Source organism: Alligator mississippiensis, chromosome 2 (assembly GCF_030867095.1).
Source record: "Alligator mississippiensis isolate rAllMis1 chromosome 2, rAllMis1, whole genome shotgun sequence".
NCBI classification, from domain to species: domain Eukaryota; kingdom Metazoa; phylum Chordata; order Crocodylia; family Alligatoridae; genus Alligator; species Alligator mississippiensis.
The window spans coordinates 27,784,081-27,805,640 of NC_081825.1; the positions used below are offsets into that span (position 1 = coordinate 27,784,081).

The following is a 21,560-nucleotide window of genomic DNA, read 5'->3' on the forward strand; positions in this document are numbered from 1 at the left end:
CCTGCACAAACTTAAGAAGTCTTAAACTGGCTTTTGGCAGTGATGCTTCATCTTGCAGAAGCATCCTTCTGCCTCTCCGTTCCACCTGGCTGGAGGCTTGAGCCTCCCACCTCCTTCCACCTTCCCCTTTATTGGGGCTTGCCTGCCACACACAGCAGCTGTCTATGGCATACATGCTGCAGGTTGGTCACCACCGGTTTTATTGTTTGCCTGGCTGGGAATTAAAAAGAAAAAGAAAATAAGCATTTCTTACTTATTTGAAAGAGGTGTGAAAAACCACTGCTGTGCACTAGTTGTACAAAGGTCTTTGGGGAGAGAGTTTTAGAACTGGGGGAATGGGGGAGGATCCATATCACATCCCTTATCAGCTGCAATAGCTTTGTTATTTATTTTATGATCACAGCTTTAAAAAATGTCTTTACCCTGTGACAGTTTCAGTTGAGGCACCATGTGAGGCTGCAGCTAAAGATACTTTCAGTGATACGTTTACCATGTGTCCAGCAACAGCTTCAGGGCCTATACTTCCCATGGGACAGAACAAGCAGGACCCTGCCCCCATTCCTTTGCCCTGTAATAGCTGGTGCCTCCATGTCCAGAGATGGAGCAGCACTCTGGCACTTTCAGAGACTTGTGAGATGGCACCTCACCTGGGATAGCCTAGATGAATGGCACCCTTGGGCAACTGCATGCCAGAAGCTGTCTGAAGAATGCTCCTGCGGTCCCTTGGAGAAGCCCACTCCCCTTTTACTGAGCAATCTTGTCACACTGGGCTTCCCAGTGTCAGAGCTTGTTCTGGGCATGTGGGTCCTGGGCCAGAACTTCCAGGCTGGACTCGGCTCAGGCAGAGGTATAGCTAACAATTTCTGCAGCCTGTGCAAAACTGCCCTGCAGTGCAGGAATACTGAGCACCAGAGAGCAGGGAAAGAGAGGGAAGGAGGGTGCTCACTCTTACCTGCCCTGGAGAGGCAAGGAGTCCAGCTGTTTCTGCTCAGTCTCACACCCGGCTCCTCTTGCCAGGTGGCATAGGGTTGTAGTCACTCATTCCCTCCAGCCACTCAGCATGGGGTTGTTCCCACCCAGTCTTTTTGCCTGTGCAACATGGGACTGTTCCCACCCAGCTCCTTTGGCTGAACATCATGGAGCTGTTTTTGCCCCACCCTGTTCCTCTGGAAGAGCAAAGTTCACAGATTCATAGATTCATAGATTGTAAGGGGCTGGAAGGGACTTGGGAAGATCATTGGGTCCAGCCCCCTGCACCAAGCAGAAAAGATAACTGGGTGTCAGGTGACCCCAGCAGCGTGACTGTTTAGTCTCCTCTTGAAGATGTCCAGGGTAGGTGATTGCACCACCTCTGGAGGGAGCTTATTCCAGTCTGGACACCCTGACTGTGAAGATGTTTTTCCTAATGTTGAGTCCGAATTGATCTTCCAGGAGTTTGTGGCAATTACTCCTGGTTTTTCCTTTGGGTGCCCTGGTGAACAGTTGCTCACCGAGCCCTTGGTGTACTCCCCTAGTGTAGCGGTAAGCTGCTACCAGGTCCCCTCTCAGCCTTCTTTTCCTCAGGCTGAAGAGTCCCACATCCCTCAGCCTTTCCTTGTATAGCTTGCCTTTTAAGACTCTGATCATATGGGTCATGCCAGAGTATTATTTGTCCTACTGGCTACAGCATCACACTGCTGGTTCATATTCAAGTTGCAGAGTGGCCAAGCAGAGGAGGAAAATGCAGTCAGCAGAATGGGTCCTGCTTCCCTGGCCCCTGCAAGCTTTCCAACACAGACCCAGAGACCTGCATCACACCCCCAGCCCCAGGCCCTGCCCCGCTCTTATCCTCTCCTCCCTCCCCTGCCCCCTCCTCCTCGTCACTCACAGTCCTGCTCTGAGCCTGACTCCAACCCTTGCCCACAACCATCTCTCCTTCACTGCTACCAGCCCTTGTGTGCTGGTCCACACACACAGCAGCTGCATGTACCCCTTGTGATGCCAGCTGGCCTCACTACTTAAGGAGTTCAGATAACCCTTGTTTTAACTGGCTAACTAGGCACCAGCCTAAGCATTCTGGCTCACTCTGGGTTGGAGCTGAGCTATCTACATGGACTACATAGACTTCCTATGCAGCCAGTTCTTCCATTTGGGTCACCTTCCTGTGATAAGGTGCCTACATTTTATATGTTATGATGCATAAATGGAAGCCCCCACAAAATTGCTTTGGATCTGTCCCACTATGGTCCAAAGGGAAGGTTTTCCTGACTTGCTCCTCTAATGGCAAATAGACCATGGGCTGACAGAGCAGAGAAAAGGTAGCATGAAAGCATTTTGAGAGTAGGGCTGGCTGCACAAACCATGAAACCACTGATAGTGGTCAACTGAATTCCAGTACTATTGCATGTAAAGGGAGTTGTGTTATACACATTGGACTGCTCTTTCTCCACTACACTTAAAAGAAGGGAAAATGTAGAGACAGATGAATACACAGAGATAGGAACAAAGACATTCAGGAGACAGACAAGGACTAGAGAGAAGAAGAAACAGAAAGGGAGGATAAGAGAAACAGAAAAAAAGGAAAGGAGTAGAGGAAAAAGGAGAGAAAAACACTTGAAAAATTAGGAATGAGTCACAAGAGTGCCAACTGTGGTGAAGTAATTAATTAATCTAAATAATCAATTCAGAGACTGGTGGGTGCAGCTCTCATACAGCTATTTAATTTTTAAAAAACATGTGTGTGTGTGTATTGCACAGGAGTTATAATAATGCTACAGCTAATAGTACGCTCTTATTTTCCACTTAGAGTGGGAGCTCTGTCTGTGTATGTTAATGCATTTCAAAAGAACATATCTAAAAATAAAACCTTGAGTTTTCTGTGGGTATTTCATATAACGATGGTTGCTTCAGTATTCTGGCATCTATTTCTGGGTGAAAGAATAGATAGTCCATTATGTTACTACTCTTAGCTTTTCATTTGTGGCTTTTTAAAGTTTATATTTAGTTATATTATTTATAGATCAATCTTAAATGAGAGACATTGCAAGTTTTGGGTGAAACAACATTTGCATAGTGCATGCAAAACTGTTTAGTTTTACTGTAACCATCCTCTCTATTTTTAGGGGTTTATACTGCCCTATTTCACTGTAATATAAAAGGCCCCTTGAATAGGGTGTCTATGTACCTTTGAGGATCTAAGCCTGAGTGACTTCCATGTACAAGCACTAGCACTAGTCAACCTGTTTGACTTCATGGAGTCTCTAGTACTTCTCCATTTGTAGTGTCAAGGCTCTATTCCTATACTTCACTGTTTGTTTGGTTTAGGTCAGGGATGGGCAAAATATGGCCCATGGGCCAGATCCAGTCTGCCAAGGGATTTTATCTGGCCCACAGCGGATCCCTCTTCCCTGGCTGGCCCAGGTTCAGAGGGCAGCCCAGGCTATGGCAGATGCAGCTGGTCTTGCTGCCCCTGGGCACACAGTGGGGCTGAGGTGGCACAGCAGCAAACTCACTTCCCAGCAGCACCTACAGCAGTAGCTCCTTCCAGCTGCTGCTGCCAGTTCCCCTCCACTACCACCAGACCCTGCTTTGCTGCCCAGACACCCCAGCCCATCTGCCCTGCATCCAGTTAGGGGTGCCAAACGGAGCAGATGGGTGGGGTCTCCATGAAGACTGTCCAAGACCCCCATGGGCAAGGTGCACTCGACTGGGCGGATGGGATAGGGCTGTGGGTGGATGGGGAGCAGAATCTGGGAGCAGGACAGAGGTCAGGGCTGGGGCTGGGACTGCAGGGCAGTGACAGCGCAGGGCCATGCTGGAAGCAGATGGTAGCTCTTCCCTGGGCCATGGCCCCACTCCCATCTGCCTGGCCTGCTCCTGGATGCCACTTCCCACCCACCCATGGCCCCACAACAACCACCCAGCCAAGTGTGCCCTGCCTACTGGGGTTGCAGACTGGTCTTGATGGAGACCCCACTCACGCACCTGCTCCAGTGGTCTACCACTTAAGGGGTTTTGGTGAACTGTTGTGAGCAGGGGTGGGAGGAAGGGGTGAGGAGAGGTGCTGACTTGGCCTACACCAGCTCATCAAAACTCCCTAAATGGCCCTTCAGTCCAAATAATCACCCACCCCTGGTTTAGGCTCTAGTCCTTCAGTGAGTTTTGTCTGGGTAGATATTTGAGCCAGCCCAGATACCTAGTGAAGTCAGTATCCTTTGAATGGAAACAAGGTCTATTCATGATAAGCCTTATGTAGGTTCATGGCCTTAGATTCAGTAGGCATCTACCTTATTGATTTCAAATGTCACAGAAAATCTCAAGGTGTCTGGAGCGGGAATCACCTCCAGTGTGCTGTCTGAATAACACTTAGGTCAGTAAGCTCCTGACCTTGATAATCTTCTGTGGGCACTACTGCAGTAGAAATAACAATAGTTTTGCTACTTTTTCCCACCATTGTTTTTCCTTGTGTATTGCATGTGTTGTGGATAGCTCCTGTGATTAATCAAACTGATCAGATTTAACTCCAATTAATTTAAATGGACCGAGATAGTAAGAAACTGTTTACACTATATCTTAACATTAAAAATAAAACTATGGTAGAAATATTCGCATGCAACTTCTTGCACTGTTGGCACTTAGGTACCATTTACTCCCACACTTTCATAAACTCCTCAGGGAAATACACTTACACCAGAGGTAATTGATTCAGGTTGATGGTTCCTGTTGAGTAATTAGGTTCAGTAAATGCCTGTGAATATAATTTGCTATCAACTGACAATTTATAATCAAGTATAATGGGTTCAGGTGCACATAAGAAGTGAGTGACATGTGAAACACTGGTATGTGGAATTCAAGTGACGAAACATACTGGGTGCTGTGACACTCTGGCCTGCAGGTTCTTCTAATTCTGGGCTTATCCTGGGAAATGACAAAGCACATAAGACTCAAGAACCTGAGTAAATAAATGAAAACAGGAAATGATGAAGCACCATTTAAGAAAATTAAACTAAACCAGCTGATTAATATTCATGTTCAAGTCATATTCCAACTGAGAAAACAGGCCATCTTTAAAAGACACGCATGAGCTTGTCATGGCCCTCTAGGACTTCATCTAGATGTGCAGGCACAGGCAGTTTGTGGCATTGTAAGCCTCTTCGTGACACCACTAACTGCAAGTTGGGAATGTTAAAATGTGCCCCACATTGCAGATTTGCATTGTGGGGGCAAATTTTGCTACTGGGAAATCCCAGTAGCAAAAAAAAAAATGGCACAAGTCCCCCCTCCCCCAAGAAGCAGTGCAGTGCACATGAGGATTGTGCACTGTCAGATGCGTAGACTTGGTTCTCCTGGGAGACATTCTGGCTGCCAGCCAGAGCATCTCCACTCCTTTAGTTAGGAGAAGGGCAGTTTCCCTGAAGTGGGGTAGTTTGCCCCACACTAAAGTGCATGTTCAGGGGCATGCACTGTGGCAAAAAATAGTGGCATAAATTTGTGCTGCTACTCTTTTTGCTGCTGCAAGTGCACATTAATGCATGAGGAGATGTGCCCTAGGTGTTAAATCCTGTTTACTCTAGTTAGACATTTAAAAACATAAACTATTTTCCTAGTCTAGTCATGACATGTGGCATAATCCAGGAGCTCTGATCTTGGAAACTTAAAAAGAAATAAGAGCCAGGGACAACAGCTTTGTGAACTAGTAAGAATATGTTTTCCCAGACCTCTTCCTCACTTGTATCTGACAGTGGGCAGAAAAGATAAACTAATGAGATATCAAGTTCTTTGGGACTGTGGATACATAGGACATGATTTCTTGACATTACACTGATGATACAGAGGCAATGCTGCAGCTTGCTGTCAGCACGTATTGACAAAAAGCCACAAGAAGTCAAAGCACCCCCCCAGAACAGTAATCTGACATAGTTGAGTCACTCTTCTACCCTAGCTGCTCCCTCTCCCACTTCCTGGAGGGTGTGAAATCTCAGCTGCTACAATTTGTTTGTTTAGTGGTACTAATTTGCTTAACACTGTATATCCGTGTTGCCTCAGGTGTGCTAGGAAGACATTCTAATCAAAACTGCAGACCCACAAGAGATGTTCAATGGACATCATAAGATTTCTGGTATGTTCAAGTCTAAACTGACTTTGCATGATGGTTTATTTGCAAAAGCCTTTTAACTGTTTGACAGGAAATGAGCATCTGGGGGCTGGCTGGCTCAATTGGTATCTCTTCTCATTACCTTCTAGCAGGAGGATGCATTAGGGAATTAGATATGGTCAGTAACTGCAGCCTGAAATGAGAGATTCAGATACCCAAATCCAAAGTTTTCCTCATTAAAATGCTCTGCCTTAACCATGGAGATGCCTAAGGTCCCTGGGGCTTAGAAGCCAAATCCAAATTGACTTTATAGAGGCTGCCATTTAGGTACCGTACTGCCTAAAATTTAGAAGCCTTGCTCTTGGAGGGGAATTCAAATTGTCTGGGTTAAGGACTTCAGATCCTTATCCAGTATATAGGGAGAGCTAGATACTTCCCCAAGATGATCAGGAGTGACTGAGCAGAGAGGTGCCTGAAGTTAGCCAGTAGGAAATATGAAGCGTAGCATGTGTGTAGGTTATCCCCCATGCCTTGCTGGAGGCTAGGCTGCACAAGCGGTGGGGCGGGTGCCTACCCCACATGACAGAAGCACTGGGTGAAGTTCTGCATAAAGCACACCATGCTTTCTTTTCTCTTGAGCACAGCCAGGCATTGGTGTGTGTTGCCCACCTTTTGCACAATAGCCTAGTATTAGAACAATTCCTCAGGAAATGGCAGCTCCCCCAATAACCTGGACCATTTCCTATGGAAGACTTTGAAGGTGAAGGAGACATAAGAGCTCAGGTGAGCTATTAAACCAATGTTCTGTGAGTTGGGGTGCGCTAGTGGCAACAGGCGGGAGGATGCTGAGCACTGTACGCACGCGGAGTTCTCTTTCTCTGAAAGGAAAGTCAGAGACCTTGAGGGCTGCTACTCTCAATCCACCAGCTGGCTTTTTCTCTCTCCAAACACAGGCACACTCTCCTTCCTGTGAGGGATTCTGCATCACGTCTTCCTTGAGACCCCCTCCTGCATGAAGAAATACTGTAATGAGGATGACCACTGGAAGACTTTGCAAATAAATAGTGCAGTCAGGGCATCTAGTCTATGCCCAAAGGGCAGGAGTTTCAGCAGGTGGATGACATGGGAAGTAACCTGCTCTCTTGCCCCCCTGGCAGATTATGCATTTTTCCTCTGGACTGTGTAGTGCAAACAACAGTGGATGCACAGTGGTATCAGGCAGCAGTACCTTCCCCGAGCCAGAGGCAAGTCTCCCGGTGTTTTTCTTTTTGGGTGCCCAGGAGCCTCACCTGGACGATGCTCTCTGTCCTGCCTGTGAGTGACCTGGTAATTAAGATGCCTGAGGTTTGAACCTGGATCTTCTACTCTTTATGAAAGTGCTGTAGCCAGTGTTGTACAGCGCTGTACAACAAGTGCTGTAGTTTCTAGGCAATGCTGTAACAATTAGCCAGTCTACACTCTAGCCGTCCCCTCAAAGCTAGACCATAAAGCCTCCAGGGGGGAAAGCTATGTGAGGCCAGGAGGAGCTAAGTATGTTGGAGGAAGGGTGGCTCAGTGACATGGCTGCTGCTAGTGAAGAAAGTGGCCCTAGATGGGGCATAGCCTTTCCCACTGCTATTTAACTAACTTCCTTTTCAGCTCATTTCTTGAAACTGGGCAGCTGGGAAGCAAAATTGGATGACGAAGAAAAGTACAAGCCAGAGAAAGTAGGGCTAACAGAGATTCTTTGCTGAAAAGGTGGCACCCTGGATTATATCCTGGGGATATGGCTATCCTGGTGCTATTTACCTATTTTATTCAATTAATATTAAATGCCTTGGGTCTGCTTGGGAACAGTGGACCTGCTTCAAGAGGTGGGCTAGAGAGAGCACTCAGGACAATGTCAAGACCAGGGGCCATTGAATTTCTAAGCATGAAAGATGCTATTTTCATCCAATATTCCCATTGATTTAAATAAAATAATAAGTTAAAACATATCAACCATATAAAAAAAAATCTGTAAACAGATTGAAATAATGTGCCCTACTATTACATTTAAATGTGGAGAAATTCTCACACGCACACTAGCAGAAACCCATTTTAACAAAAAGGTAGCCCTGATTTAGATTATGTTACTTTGTTGTTTTTTAAAACACATTTTTTACATTTGTAACAGGAAATGCCACTACATTAATGATAAGGCATTTCTGGAAGTTTTTATTATTTTTAAATACTAATACAACTTAGCATTACACATTCCCTATGGTGTTCTGCCACACTATTATAAAAAGAAGCAATCAAAGGTGATGCACTGGTACTTGATTGGATCCCATTACTGACTTTAATATGTCATATGATGTAACAATCCACCTTTATTTTGCCACTCAAATGATGCTCTGCTGGTCTTACTTCATCTAAAATCCATCTCTCTACTTTTCAGCATTTTAAGTCAATATGCTGCTTCTCGCTAATCTAATACTTCCCTGTCCCTTTTGTAATGGATCTATCTGCCTTTGTAGAGCAGCCTTCTCATCTAATTAGATAGATGCCTGCTAAACATTATTGAATCTGTCTGGTTTCTCTGTACTAGTAACTGCTTGATAAGCTGTGCAAATCTCTGTACTTCTGCATTTTCATTCCTGTTCACTATTATTGCTTTAAAAGCTCCAGTCAAGAGCTGATTATTTTTCACTTGATAAACTAAGTTGCTGCATCATCAGGGAATAGAGATTCAACTTGCACTACCACTTACTGGAGGCACAACAATTAATACAAGGAGCTCCAAAGCAACTACACACTATATTATACTAGACTATTCAGCCCCTATATAAAACTTTCAGCTTTAACACAGATACCCTCGAAACAGACTGTTTTCTTAAAGGGGCAAAACCCCAATACTATATGGACAAAGATCACTGTCAGAGAGGCTATGTAGTGATTTTCACTCTCCTATCAGAGCCCTGACTCAGTACTACTGTACTACCTTGAGATGAGTATCTTGTTAGTTATGGCATTATAACAAATATACTAAATTCTGTTTTTTGTTGTATTGCCCATTTAATCTTAAAGACACTTCTACGATGACAGCAGAACAATACTAAAGATCTTCTTACTAATGCTAGAGGTTTAAAGGAATTGCCCAAGGTCAAAGCCCAACTGTCTGCATCAGAAGCCCATGGAGGTTAATTGCTGGGATTAGGACTAAGGAACTCATACTTCCCAATTTACGAGACCAAATGTCTGCCTTATATCTTATCTGTGTTATTTGGTTCTTGTACATCTGTAAACAGAAGCAGCCAAAGCTTTCTTGAGCTATAATTTTGAAAAAATAGCAGGAATAATCTGTACTCAGGCCATTCAATCAAATCCTGAGCAAATGCCAGAAGTTTATCGCTACAATATTTTTTAAAGAAATTGAAAACACAGCCTGCAGCTATGCTTTCTCATTAGGGTAGTCCTCTTATTAAGGCTCAACTAAACAAGATCAGCTTAAGAAACTGTTGGCAAAACTGTTAGAATAAAAATTCAGATACTGCAACATATGTCTGGGGAAAAAATAGCAGGCTTCCTATCAATGAAAAAAAACCCTGTTAACAACAGAATGAGAAATGTGGAGATTAGAGCTCTGTTTATCAGCAGAAATAATCAAAACATCACTAACCAATCAATGTTTCAGATGGTTTTCTCCAGCTCTTACCTATATGTTAATAAGTTATGACTTCTTCTATATTGTTTAATTTAGCCTATTTAATGTATTCCCCTAAATGAGACATTGAGTGTAACTCTTAGAGAATGAAGGAAAATATTTACTTTATTACATCTAGCCTTGGACTGCACAAGCCTATTTGACCACTTCCTTTGGATTTTGTTCTGTGTGGCTGTGTTAATCCTGGAGAAAATGACACACAAACGGATAGCTCACAAGAGACTTCTGCCAATATGTTACGAGGAACACTAACTGATTCAGAAAAAGGGGTAGTCTCTGAAAATAAGGTCAGGTCCCAGCTAGGGTGTATCAAGGTGGGCACAAGTAAAGATTGAACTGTACAAAATCACTAGTTGTTTCAGAAAATCTTGCCCATGTTGGACAGGGAGGTTTGTGGCAAGCTTGTGCAGAAGGTATTTACCTTGATTCACTCCATGCACAGCTTTTCAGGAGCTTTTTGTGCACTATTATGCAGTGTAGAGTCAGGGATGTGCGACGTGTGTGTCCCGGGAAGAAGCAGGAGTGGGCGAGACGTTGAAGAATTGGCTTTTATATACATCCAGTGACCATTCTCTCTTTCTAATAAAGACAGGGGTGTCACAAGAGGGATGGTTGCCTCAGGGCTGCAACAACCCCCAGGGCCATATTGCATACACAGAAGAAATATTCCACAGAATCCCATCTGGAACAGTCTATGGAACGAGGACATACACAGCTAAGGTGTGGTTCATGATCCATCCAGACTTCTGATCTACCGGCGTTTCTGCTTCTACCCTTGAAACCTCTTGTACTGATTCAAATGTCAGGGAAAGGGTCTGTTTTCTAATTGTTTCGCCCTTGTATTCTAGGAATGAATGTAATACTCTCGCAGTCTGACAAGCTGGGTCCCCCCCCTCCAACAATACTCAGCACGTACATTCAGGTTTTCACGTTCATAGGCTGTGTCAGTATCTACTTGCTCATTTACAGCTCTGGATATCTGATCTTCTACAAAATACTGCACTGATTTGTGTAAATCATTAGTTTGGGCCACTAAGGTTTTTCAGAAAAGGATGCTTACGATTAGGCTAATAGGTCATTATTTAGGCCTCCTCACATGTGCATGGCAGGAGGTGCAACTGTGGGATCACACACTAGATCCCATTGTGCCTTATTGCTGGTGTAGAGGGGCCTAATCCTAGGCTCACCCTGCACCAGCAAGAAGCAAGCTCCCATGCCTGGGAGTCCCATGCACCCCAGCTGAGGGGTTCCCAGCTGCAGGGGGACCCCACGCACCCCCAGAGGTGAAGAATCACCCCTGCTGAAGGGCAATCCCCCCTGCTTCAGTGGGGTGTGGGAAACCTCTGTGGTTGGAGGATTTCCCTTTGGTGATCCTCTAGCTCCAGGGGTTTCCCACAACCCTGGGATCTTCCTGCAATGATCCTCCAGCCTTAGGGATTTTCAGCATCCTGGAGCCCTGGGGATCATGGCAGCCATGATCCCCAAGGCCCGGGCATTTCAGCACCTCCAAGCTCTAGGGATCATGGCAGCTGTGATTCTCAGGGCCCAGCCATTTCATGCTGGACATGGTACATCCCTGCAGTTGGGAGTCCTGTCAGCTGCTGGACTCCTATCTGCAAGGGATACCCTGCTATACATGCAAATTAAAGCTTGATAGCAACCAGCTATAAAGTGAGTACACATTGTCAAGGTCTAATTTTGTAGCTGGTTGGAGCTTTTTATCGTGTGATAGCTACTTTGCATGTGTAGCTGATTTCCAGGTAATTGCACAAGTAACCAGTTAATTGTACAATACTTGTAATGTGTAGAGGGACCCTCAAACAGCTAAATAAGTAATATTCTTTTCAGAAACATTGAGCACCTATCCACCATTATCATTGGGAGCTGATGTGTGACCTGCGGATTTGAAGGTCTGGCCCTTATCTAGGTTCCTCAGTAAGAACAATGATGTGTAACTTCAGCAATCGTTTCTGATATCTTGACTGTAATACATTTTGTTGGTTGTCAACTCCCATGAGGTTAATGAAAACATGGAGAAAAACAGCCAACTCACCTAATTTCTCCACTCCTAAAGCCCATTTTCCATGTTCGTGTCTCTTCTCATTTCCACCTTCACTTGCATTAATATTTCCTTGAGTATCCTTCATGCACAAGTGACTCGTCTGCCTTTTTCCTATTTCACTGTAGGCCTGGAATACCCTCCTTATTCTGCATACCCCTTCATCAAGTCTCATAACTATCCAGACATGAGGGTGATTCCACAACCATTTGACAGACTGTCTAATCAAGTAAATACAATTCAGTCAGAAACAGTCTTACTGGAAAAGCACATTGCCTTCAGGTGAAAGCTCTGTTGGCAAATCTTGGGGGTAATCTTGAAGCATCAAATGACTGTGAGGCTGTCCAAACTCACAGTGGCTAGGAGCTGCATGCTCCAGTCACAGGCCTCTGGCCACATCTTACAAGGGCTGCTTGTCTTGTGGGCTGCATGTGTAGGCTCCCAGGAGCTCTGTTGTACACAGCCCCCTTGCTGCATGAGCAGCACAAGCTCCCCACTCAAGCATCGGCACAGGCAAGCTCTTATCTCACTCCCCCACCCCTCCATTCCCATGTGAGCAACATGAGCCCCCGCTCCTCCACCAAACAGGCAGTGGACTTACTCAGCCCTTTCTGCCCTGCCCCACAATCTTGGCTGCTGCCACAGCCAGGAGACCTGCCAGTAGCAGCAAGGAGAACAGCAGGCTGTACTTTAACCTCTCACTGGTTGGATGTGGCCTGTGGACTCTTACTTGGACAATCCTGGGTTCTAGGTTCGAGCTCTCTCCTTTTATATGAATACTGGGTTGTTGTTTTTTTTAACTATGTTCTGCCTTCTTAATGTTCACCCTCCTTATAATGTTCTTCATTCGTATCTGTTTTCAGTAGTTTATCCACTGAAGTTTATCTGTCTATTTGCACAAGCCATCTCTGACAACACTGATCTGCTAGATCTTAGGTAAGCAAACACTGCAGACATGTATTCAGTTCACAGTTAGACTTCTGGTAGAGATATGACAGTCAACAGGGCCTTTTTTTTTTAATCCCAAGTCTCATCAACCTGCCTTTAATTCCAGTCAGAAAATTGTCATACCACAAGTTAGTCAAAATACAAGACATTTCATATCTGATACAGAATGAAAGGTATACAGTGAGAGAGGCCATCAAAAAGATAACCCAGAAGTCTCAAGATGGCTGAAACAATAAAAACTGACTCTTGTTTTACACAAAATAAAATTTAACTGGGGGCTTTTCAGGGATTAAATTGAAAGGTGTTGCAGGACTGGTAGAATTTCTAATCCTACCGTAACTGTATCACATTCCTATTGAACCTGCTGCTCTGTTGCTCAGGAAAGGATTATCTGATAAGAAGGTTCATGAAGCTTTTCAGTGAACACCTCTATTCTGGAGGGGATAAGCTTTCATTTGAAAGATATGGGCTAAATTTTGACTTGATTAACATCCAGTTTTATGTCCCTAAAATAAACAAGCTATGAGATTCAAGACTCAGAAGAAGGCACTTGTTTACGGTTTGGGTTCATTTGGGGTAATAAGTATCTCCAAACAGTTGAATTATATGGGCAGCTCTGCCAGCTTGTCACTTTGATAACAAAATCAATAGTCAAGTTAAACAGAAATGGTAGTGAGTATTTAAAATGATGTTTGGGGTAGCCAAATATATTGTGCACATTAGTATCAGCCCTGAAACTAGCTTCTTGGGTCTATGAAAACAAATCACGGTGGTGATAAAGGGTAAAACAAAAGGATAAAGAAGCAAGATGAGGAAGGAATAAATAGAAGTGGTGATGATGGGGTGCTTGATATAATCACATAGTATCAGATACTTCACACATAGTAACTGCACATGCCATTTAGCATCTTAAGCTTGATTAGTCAAGCAGCTTTAAAAGATTTGGGTCATCAACTTGATGAAAGTCAAAGCTTGGAAGTCTCTGAAGAGACCTATCTTGAGGACTATATAGACTTATACTACATTACCTCCTTTCTCCAAGGGGGCAGACCCAAGATTTCCTGAACTGGTGCATGGCACAGCATCCATCAGACCATGGGGTCTGAAGGCAAGTTGGGGCTGAAGCCCCCTGGCTCAGTGGGGGGACACTGGAGAGTCAGGCAGGGAGGAGGCTGTACCCAGCCTACATGGGGGCAGAGCTGCTCCTGCCCTGCTCCAGCCAGGTGCTGTAGGAAGTGGCTGCATGGCCTGATGGACTCAGTTGGAGACACCAGCAGTGGCACACTGTTTCCTTCTTCCAGACCCTGCTTTCGACCTGCCCAGTGTTTCACAGTGTTGTAAAAACATTTCATAGAATTAGATTGGAAGGAAGTTGAATGCAATTGGATCAAAGGAATGGGCCAAAAATATGGGCAAACCACTTCTGTTATGAAAACTATCACTGGATCCTTAATATTTAGGCACAATAGACAAGACCACAGACTAATGTCTGTAAGACTTATGCACAGTAAACTAAATGAAATTCAGTTTACTAGGAGAGAAAATGTCCACACATTTAGGATTCAAACTTGTGCTTGCATTGATTCTAGCTAATGCTTAGACCATTCAGCTATTCCCTCTAGATGTAAAGAGGTATCACTGTCCCCTTTATTCTCTAGTTATGGTGAAAAGAAGCATTGCGGTGTTTTTGGAAGATGATATACAAAGAATATTTGTCAAAACACTGCAGCTTTCTTCATTAAAATTTTAAGAGTTATCACCTCTGTTGGTTTTGTTCTACTCATGAAAAAGCAGGCTACTTGGATAATATTCCCTTTGCTTAATCGTTAACTGCCTCTCTGGAGACTGCCAGTGACATTTATTGATCTGTCCAACACACATTCACCACAAGCATTTTTGCTTGTTTGTGAGGTGGACAAACTACGACACTTCTGTACTACAAGCAGTAAAACATGGAACTCAATGGAAGTCCAGCCTTTTATTTCTTGTAAAGGCTTTACATCATGCTGCTGTGATCATTAATCACTTTTCTTAAGATTTTGAAGCAGGATTTCTCCTTTTGAAATTGCTTTCAGTCATGGATGTTAAACAGGCATTTAAGAAATGCACTTACTTTTCTCTGTTGAATATGATGAATTCTTTCCTCACTGTTTCCAAGCACTGCTGCAGGTGTACATTCTTTAAAAAAACCATGAATAGGTTGATTATAAATGACAGAAAAGCATATGTAAAATCACAACAAAACTGGTGCCAAACCAAACAGTGTACAGATGAATATGAACAAGCATTTTCCAGGCTTCTTAGGATATATATATAGTGGCAGGAGTTTTCATGTTTGAATCCTTTAAAGGATTTTTAAGGAATTTTAAGTTTGACAGTTCTAAGAAGAGCATGTTGTGTGAGCATTCAAAGATGGAGCAACAAAACATATCAGTGTAAGGACATTGGAGCTTGGAAGATCATTGCTTTTCATCTCTTGGACAAGTTTAGAATTTGTATACAATGAGCCTCCATATGTGGAATACATAAATTCAGACTACTTAGTAGTGTTTAAAGTGTTAAATTCAAGGACTTTGTATACTGTATTCTTTTCATATTAAATACCAGCAGTAAATAAGTACACCTTATTACTTTATCCATTCATGTGTGAGATGTGCAATTGTTAAGTGGCAGCAATTTCCTAACTTTAAAAAAGTGTATAGGAAAACATTAACTCTTTAAGATGCATAATTCTTTTTATGACTGAAATTGTTGCTTTTTTTTCTTGTTTCATGATTAAAGAAAAGCATAACTAACCAAAGCCGAGACCAAGCCATTTTCAGATACAATAACTAAATTCTATTGATCAACTTCTTAGAATAAAGGAGATAGGATGCTATTGACAGAAGCTAGAGACCACAACTTACCAGTGGACAGCTTTCCTTTGCTCCATCTTTGGATTTATTTTTTGCAAGTCGCTTTTTCTTTTTATGAAGGGGTTTGGACTCTAAAATCATTTCTTCTAGTTCAAATGTAGGATCACAATTCAGTCTTCCTTTCTGGTACAAAAGGAGACAAAGTCAGTTTTTAAGATATCATTATATTGTCTGTTTGTTTGTCCAGTCGTAGATAGCAACAATACAAAACCTCTGTCACATTGCACAGGCCAAATTCATCCCTGATGTAATTCTCAAGAATCACAGTATTGTTTGACAAGTTTTAACTGTATAAACTGTGAATAAAAAATTATGACTTTTAGTTTCAGTAATGAATTTTAAACTTTAAACCACAGAATAAAAATACAAGTCCCTAAATTTTAAAAGTCTAGATCCTCTTCTGAACCCAGAAGTGTAAATCCAGAGTGATGTCTACAAAGAAGGCCAGAGGGGCTCCAAGTGACTTCAGATGAAGTCAGGTGTCTTGCCCAAACTTTGGTGCAGATTGCTGAGGTAACTGTAAGAGTGTAAGAAGGACACAAAGTATTTCACAGGCACTACTTGAACCTACAGTTTCTACACTCCACTTTCAAAGACATGCATTTGGATATAAATATATGACTCCCTTGCATGATACTAGATGTCCTGCATCCTGCATTCTAGAAACTTAATAAAATTCTATAAAATAATAATGAATATACCTTTTCCTACAAAAAAAAACCCTTGTAATATTCCATAGCAGGAGGCAGCAACATTTTGGTGCTGTTTGCTTGCAACCCAGCTCCCTGTCACAGGCTGCAAATCTCCACACACCCCAGAGAGCTGCAGTCACCTGCGCTTACTCAGGCTGCTGCTAACTGGCCCCTCTGTAGGCAGGGTAAGCACAGGCACAAGACAGCATCAAGGGGGGCTGTAGATGAGCATGTTGCAGAGGGAACAGGTGGCTTGGCCAGGTCAGAACTTCCTGGGCCAGATCCAACCTCTTTGTGGTCCAGTTCCAGCCAGAGGCCCCTAGGCTCCCAATCCCTGTATAACAGAGGAGCTGGTGCCAACACAAAGACTTAATTTCTGTATCTGAGACTGACTGTGCTCTTATGAATAACAGGTCCTGTCTATACTAGCAAAGGTTTGCAGGTATAACTATATATGCATACACTATTAGTGAAGATGCATCTTATAATGACCAGAGAATTCTTTTGTCTGTACACCTTGGCTAAGGACAGACATTCAGAAAGCCAGAGCCTGAACTGATTCAATCTTTGCAGGTTAGCCTAACCTGCAAAGATTGAACTGATTTGCAAGTGCATAGACATTCACATTTCATTCTGGAAACGCAGGCCCATGCTTGCAGTGGCTCAGGCTGGACGCCAGGGGGTGCTAGAGCAGCTCTTCCTTCCCTTTGCAGCAGCGGCAAGGCTGGAGGGAAGCTGACATGGGGTGGAGGGGGATGTGGCTAGAGATAATACATACACCTCAAATACATCTGTCTTACCACTGGAAGGCCCCTATTATCACTTTGCGGTCTGAATCCCTCCCATGTGACAGTGAAGGTCTCTTCTCTCTTAGACTAATTTCATTTTTCCTTTTACTAATATTATTAGAACCACTGTAACATTTGGATGTGAAATCCTCATTATTACCTCTTTCGATATGAAGGGTCTTAGTTTCAATGCTCATTATCCAGGACAAGGACTGGAACTTCAAAATAGCTCAGCTCTCATTTTCAGACACCTAAATAGAGTTGCCAGATTTTCAAGAGTGATAAGAACCCAGAAGCTCCCAGGTGAATAATGAAAAATGACAAAAATTTCAACAGAAAATATTTTAGTTGTTTCCTTTTTTTGATGACTTGTTTAAAGAACCAGAGAGTAACCACCTTGATTGGTTTCCTTTGTCTTCTTTTATTTACACACTTACTTTTAAACATTGTAAATTGAGTTGTGCACCCCAAATCTGAATTTGTGATTCATGAGCCAGATATAAAGTCCTCTGAGCATATCAATGGCTGTATATACAAAAGAGGTGTCAGCTACTCCTCTTCACATGCAATGGATTCTTTTCAGTCTCAAAGTCTAATTGGGAGGAAGGTCTGTAGGAAGCCTAGGTAAAATGCAAACCAGTCTCTGTCTGGATACCTTTCCACTATCTATGTGAGAGATTTATATGACCTGCATTATTGCAGCATCAGAGCATTTCACAACTTTTAATGTATTAATCTTGAAAACGTATGACTGTATGGTGGGGAAGTGTTATTATCTCCACTTTGTGGAGACAGACTGAGAAAGTTAATGGCTTAGTTGTAAGTTCAAACCAGGAAACATAGTAAGCTCCAGGCTAACATCACAATCATTGGACTATCCCTTTTTCACTTATGAAACTAGAACATAACAAATCAGGAAAGTCTGGTCCTGTTCCAGAAACCAGGAGTGTCCCAGCCAGTTCGGCACCCACACTGCATGCAACACCCCCACTGGATGCTCTGGTGGGGCAACTGGCATGGGTCCTACATGTAGTGCACGTCTCAAACCCGCCCTGCATGGGGACTGCATGTGGTGCAGTCCCAGACTGAGCACAGTAAGTGTTGCACATGCTAGATCTGGCATGCGGGAGGCGGGGGGGGGGGGCATAGCACACATTATTCATCTGAGCTGCGGACCAAGATGAGTTTGACACCCATGCAGTAAAGTAATGAGCCCTGGTAGCCTGTGAGCCTCTTTCAAAAGGTCTAGGCACCTCTAGGAAAAAATAAGCTCAGTGTTCTAGAAGTTTACATAAGTAAAAACCTGGGCGGTAACTCCCCAAATTCTCTTGCCATTTTCTGGTATGGTGGAGCCTACCACTAGGAACAGCACTGAGGTAAAGCACATCATGGTAAAGTGCCAGCTAGCTAACTGTGACATGGCACTATATCTGCATGGTCCATCACAGACCCATTAACATTTCATACAGCCATCTGCATCCTAAGTGGAGCTGTTTGATTTTTAGACCAGTTTATTTTTCTCCTACAAATAATTTTTGTTTAACTGTCAATATAAGCAGTGTGTGATGCATCTGATCCTTAAGATTCCCTCATAATTTCTTTTGCTAAAACATGATTTTTCTCAGCTGCTATTCTGTCTCTCATGATTACTAAGGTTATTTTTTAAAGTTCTAGGGTATAGCACTTTATAAGGAAAATATATTCTCATTTTTGTCAAACTCTACTTTCTTTTCCAGCTTGCACAGTTTAGAGATTTTCTTTGAAAAAAAAAATCATTTGAAAAAATATTGTCAGGTGTCTAAAAATGAAAGAAACTCAATTATATTTAAAATCACCTTCTTCCTTCTGCTTTATCAAATATTGAACAATATACAAAGAAACTGCCTCAAAGAAACACAGAGCTTAACACTATGTGTAGCTGAATAGAAAGATGCCTCCATGATACTGAGGGCCCCTTGACACATGCAAGTAAAGGCATGATGGGGTCTAATGCTCGAGCCACACAACTGCACCTCCTGTCATGCCATACATACATGGCAGGAGGCATGATTATGGGATCATGCATTAGATCTCACCATGCCCCTGCTGGTGCAGGCAGAGCCCTGTCAGCTGAGCAGGCTCTTGGCTGTGGGAATTTGCTTCCTGCCAGTGCATGGGGACCATGTGATCCTGGCAAGAAGCAAGCTCCCACAGCTGGAAACAGGGTTGGCTATAGCCACCCCAAAATTTACTTTAGCCCCCTCCATAGCCACACTTCTCACCTCCCTGGGCCACTGCTGCCCACCCCATGCAGCTGAGCCTCGCCCACTCCCACCCGCAGCCTGCCTCAGCCCCCTTCTACTGGGAAGAGGCTGGTGCTGCCCCTGGCTAGGAGCCCTCTCAGCTGATGGAGCTCCCAGCTGCAGTCTCCCCCACAGCTGGAAGACTGCCCCACACACCCCTGCAGCTGGAGGACTGCAGCAGCACCTCATTGCTACTGGGACTCCTCAGCTGCAAGACTCCCAGCCCCAGTTGTGCATGGTGCACCCCTGCAGCTGGGAGCTCAGTTTGCTGAAAAGGCTCCCAGCTGCAGGAACAGACTCTGCTACACATGCAAATTAAAGCTGGATAGCAACCAGCTATAAAGTTATTACACATTTTCCAAAAATAGCTGGTTGGACCTTTTTATGGCACAATAATTCATTTGCATGTGTAGCTGATCTAAATTAATTGTGCAATTAACCCAGGAATTGTGTGATACATGTTAACATGTAGAGGGGTCCTGAACTAATAGAAATACAGCATCTTATGAATGTTGTTTTCAGTCTAGGAAGACTACCAGCACTAGTATATAGGGAGAAATCTTTTGACTTCCCACCGCAAGCCAAAATCCTTCTCAGTGGCAAATGTTTTGGGGCCAGCAAGTTACATGCAAACTAATGGGGGTGGTGGGTAATGTGATCCCAAGAAAAATAATACTTGCCTTTAACAGTAGTAGTCTTCAATGCACATGTACATGCACATGTGCACACACACACACAAAACCATCACATCCCTCAATTGACTTCAGCACTAAAAGCCTGAAAAACTGGGCAAGTTTTGCCATGTGCCTCAAAAGTTAATTAATCTGGACTCTGGCAGATCAATAGCAAAGTAAATTCCATACAATTTCAATCTGATCTCAAGTTGGACAGATGGGGACTACACAGCAAAGTGATGTTACCATAATGAAGACATTGTGGCATCTACCTCGTCACTAAAAGTCTTAAAATGCATATTCCACAACAGGGTCAACAAAGTGGAGCAAGTTTCTAGCTTGAGTTTTGAACTGAACTTTTCAATAAAGTCTGAGGTTACATAAGTAGTATTTTATTGCTATCTTCTTGTACTTGAAGAATATTATTATATATTCTTCCTTTCCTTGTAACTAGTAAGGGAGAATATTCTTTTAACCTTGAGGATAACCTTCTTGGTTTTGTTATGAAGCAGTTTTGGCTGTTAACTGTAACTGGCATTTTCCTCCTTTAAAGCGAAGTTTTCTAAGGGTAGCTAGTGCCAAAAGGAGTTATTGTTTCAGCTAGGGAAATTGTTTTACTTGTTATAAGGAAGATGCTTTCCCCTCTCTAGACTGTTTTGACCTTTAATGGAGATTTCTTTTTATCCCAGTACGGGAAATTGAGATGTAGACAATCTTAGGGTTTGAATAATTTTTCTAGATGGCTATAATTAAAATTTTTGATGAGAACAGATTTTCTCTCTCCACTCTTTTATTTCTGCTATGTCTCCTAAACATGAATCTCTCCCCACTCCAATTAAATAAGCCCCTAAAATAAATCCATACACAACGGGGGGGGGGGGGGGTGCTTCTTTAGATACATTTTAATGGCACACAATTCAGTCTTTTCAAGGACGTCTTGTTGGTTTCAGTCCCCGTGACATTCTCTCTTACCAATTTCAGAGATGATTCATTGGTTGACAAAACAGGAAGCAGAGTATTATCCTAATCCAATCTTAATCTGCCTAATACCTATTTATACACCACTTACACATCTAAGGGCCAAATTCTAGTTTCTCTCTTACATGGCACTAAGTGTCATAGTGATGATACATATAGTCTAGGTTACAAGTAACTGGCCCACAGAATGGAAACTAGCCCTGTCTAAAATCTATATAATGTGCAGAGTATCAGCGTCCTACGAATGGGATTCACAACAGCCCCAGTGACTGAGGCAGGGGGATATCTGAGCCAAACAAAAGGAAAATCTGAGGAGAGGGGTATGTTTGATTTCCACCTCTCTCAGATATATACTCCTGTGTGAAATTAGGATTTAGAGTCTGAAAGCCTCTCCTGAATTTGGGGGCCTCATTTTCTATGGCTGGCACCCGATTTTGCCCAAGAACCAAGCAATGAGAGCACTCAC

At 43.3% G+C, this 21,560-nt stretch overlaps 1 protein-coding gene across 2 annotated transcripts in view; it reads right to left on the minus strand.

Annotated features, from left to right (window-relative positions):
• The window catches only part of STK32B (serine/threonine kinase 32B), a 325,870-nt gene that overhangs the window by 19,904 nt on the left and 284,406 nt on the right, over positions 1-21,560 (minus strand). Inside the window, exons 10-12 of one of the 2 annotated variants that reach the window (XM_019479582.2) lie at positions 15,672-15,803; positions 14,879-14,943; positions 6,972-7,081 (exon numbers count right to left, since the gene is read on the minus strand). In XM_019479582.2, the coding sequence (XP_019335127.1) occupies positions 6,972-7,081; positions 14,879-14,943; positions 15,672-15,803 (307 nt within the window). The remainder of the gene's footprint in view (positions 1-6,971; positions 7,082-14,878; positions 14,944-15,671; positions 15,804-21,560) is intronic. The other variant, XM_019479571.2, reaches the window with a different exon arrangement.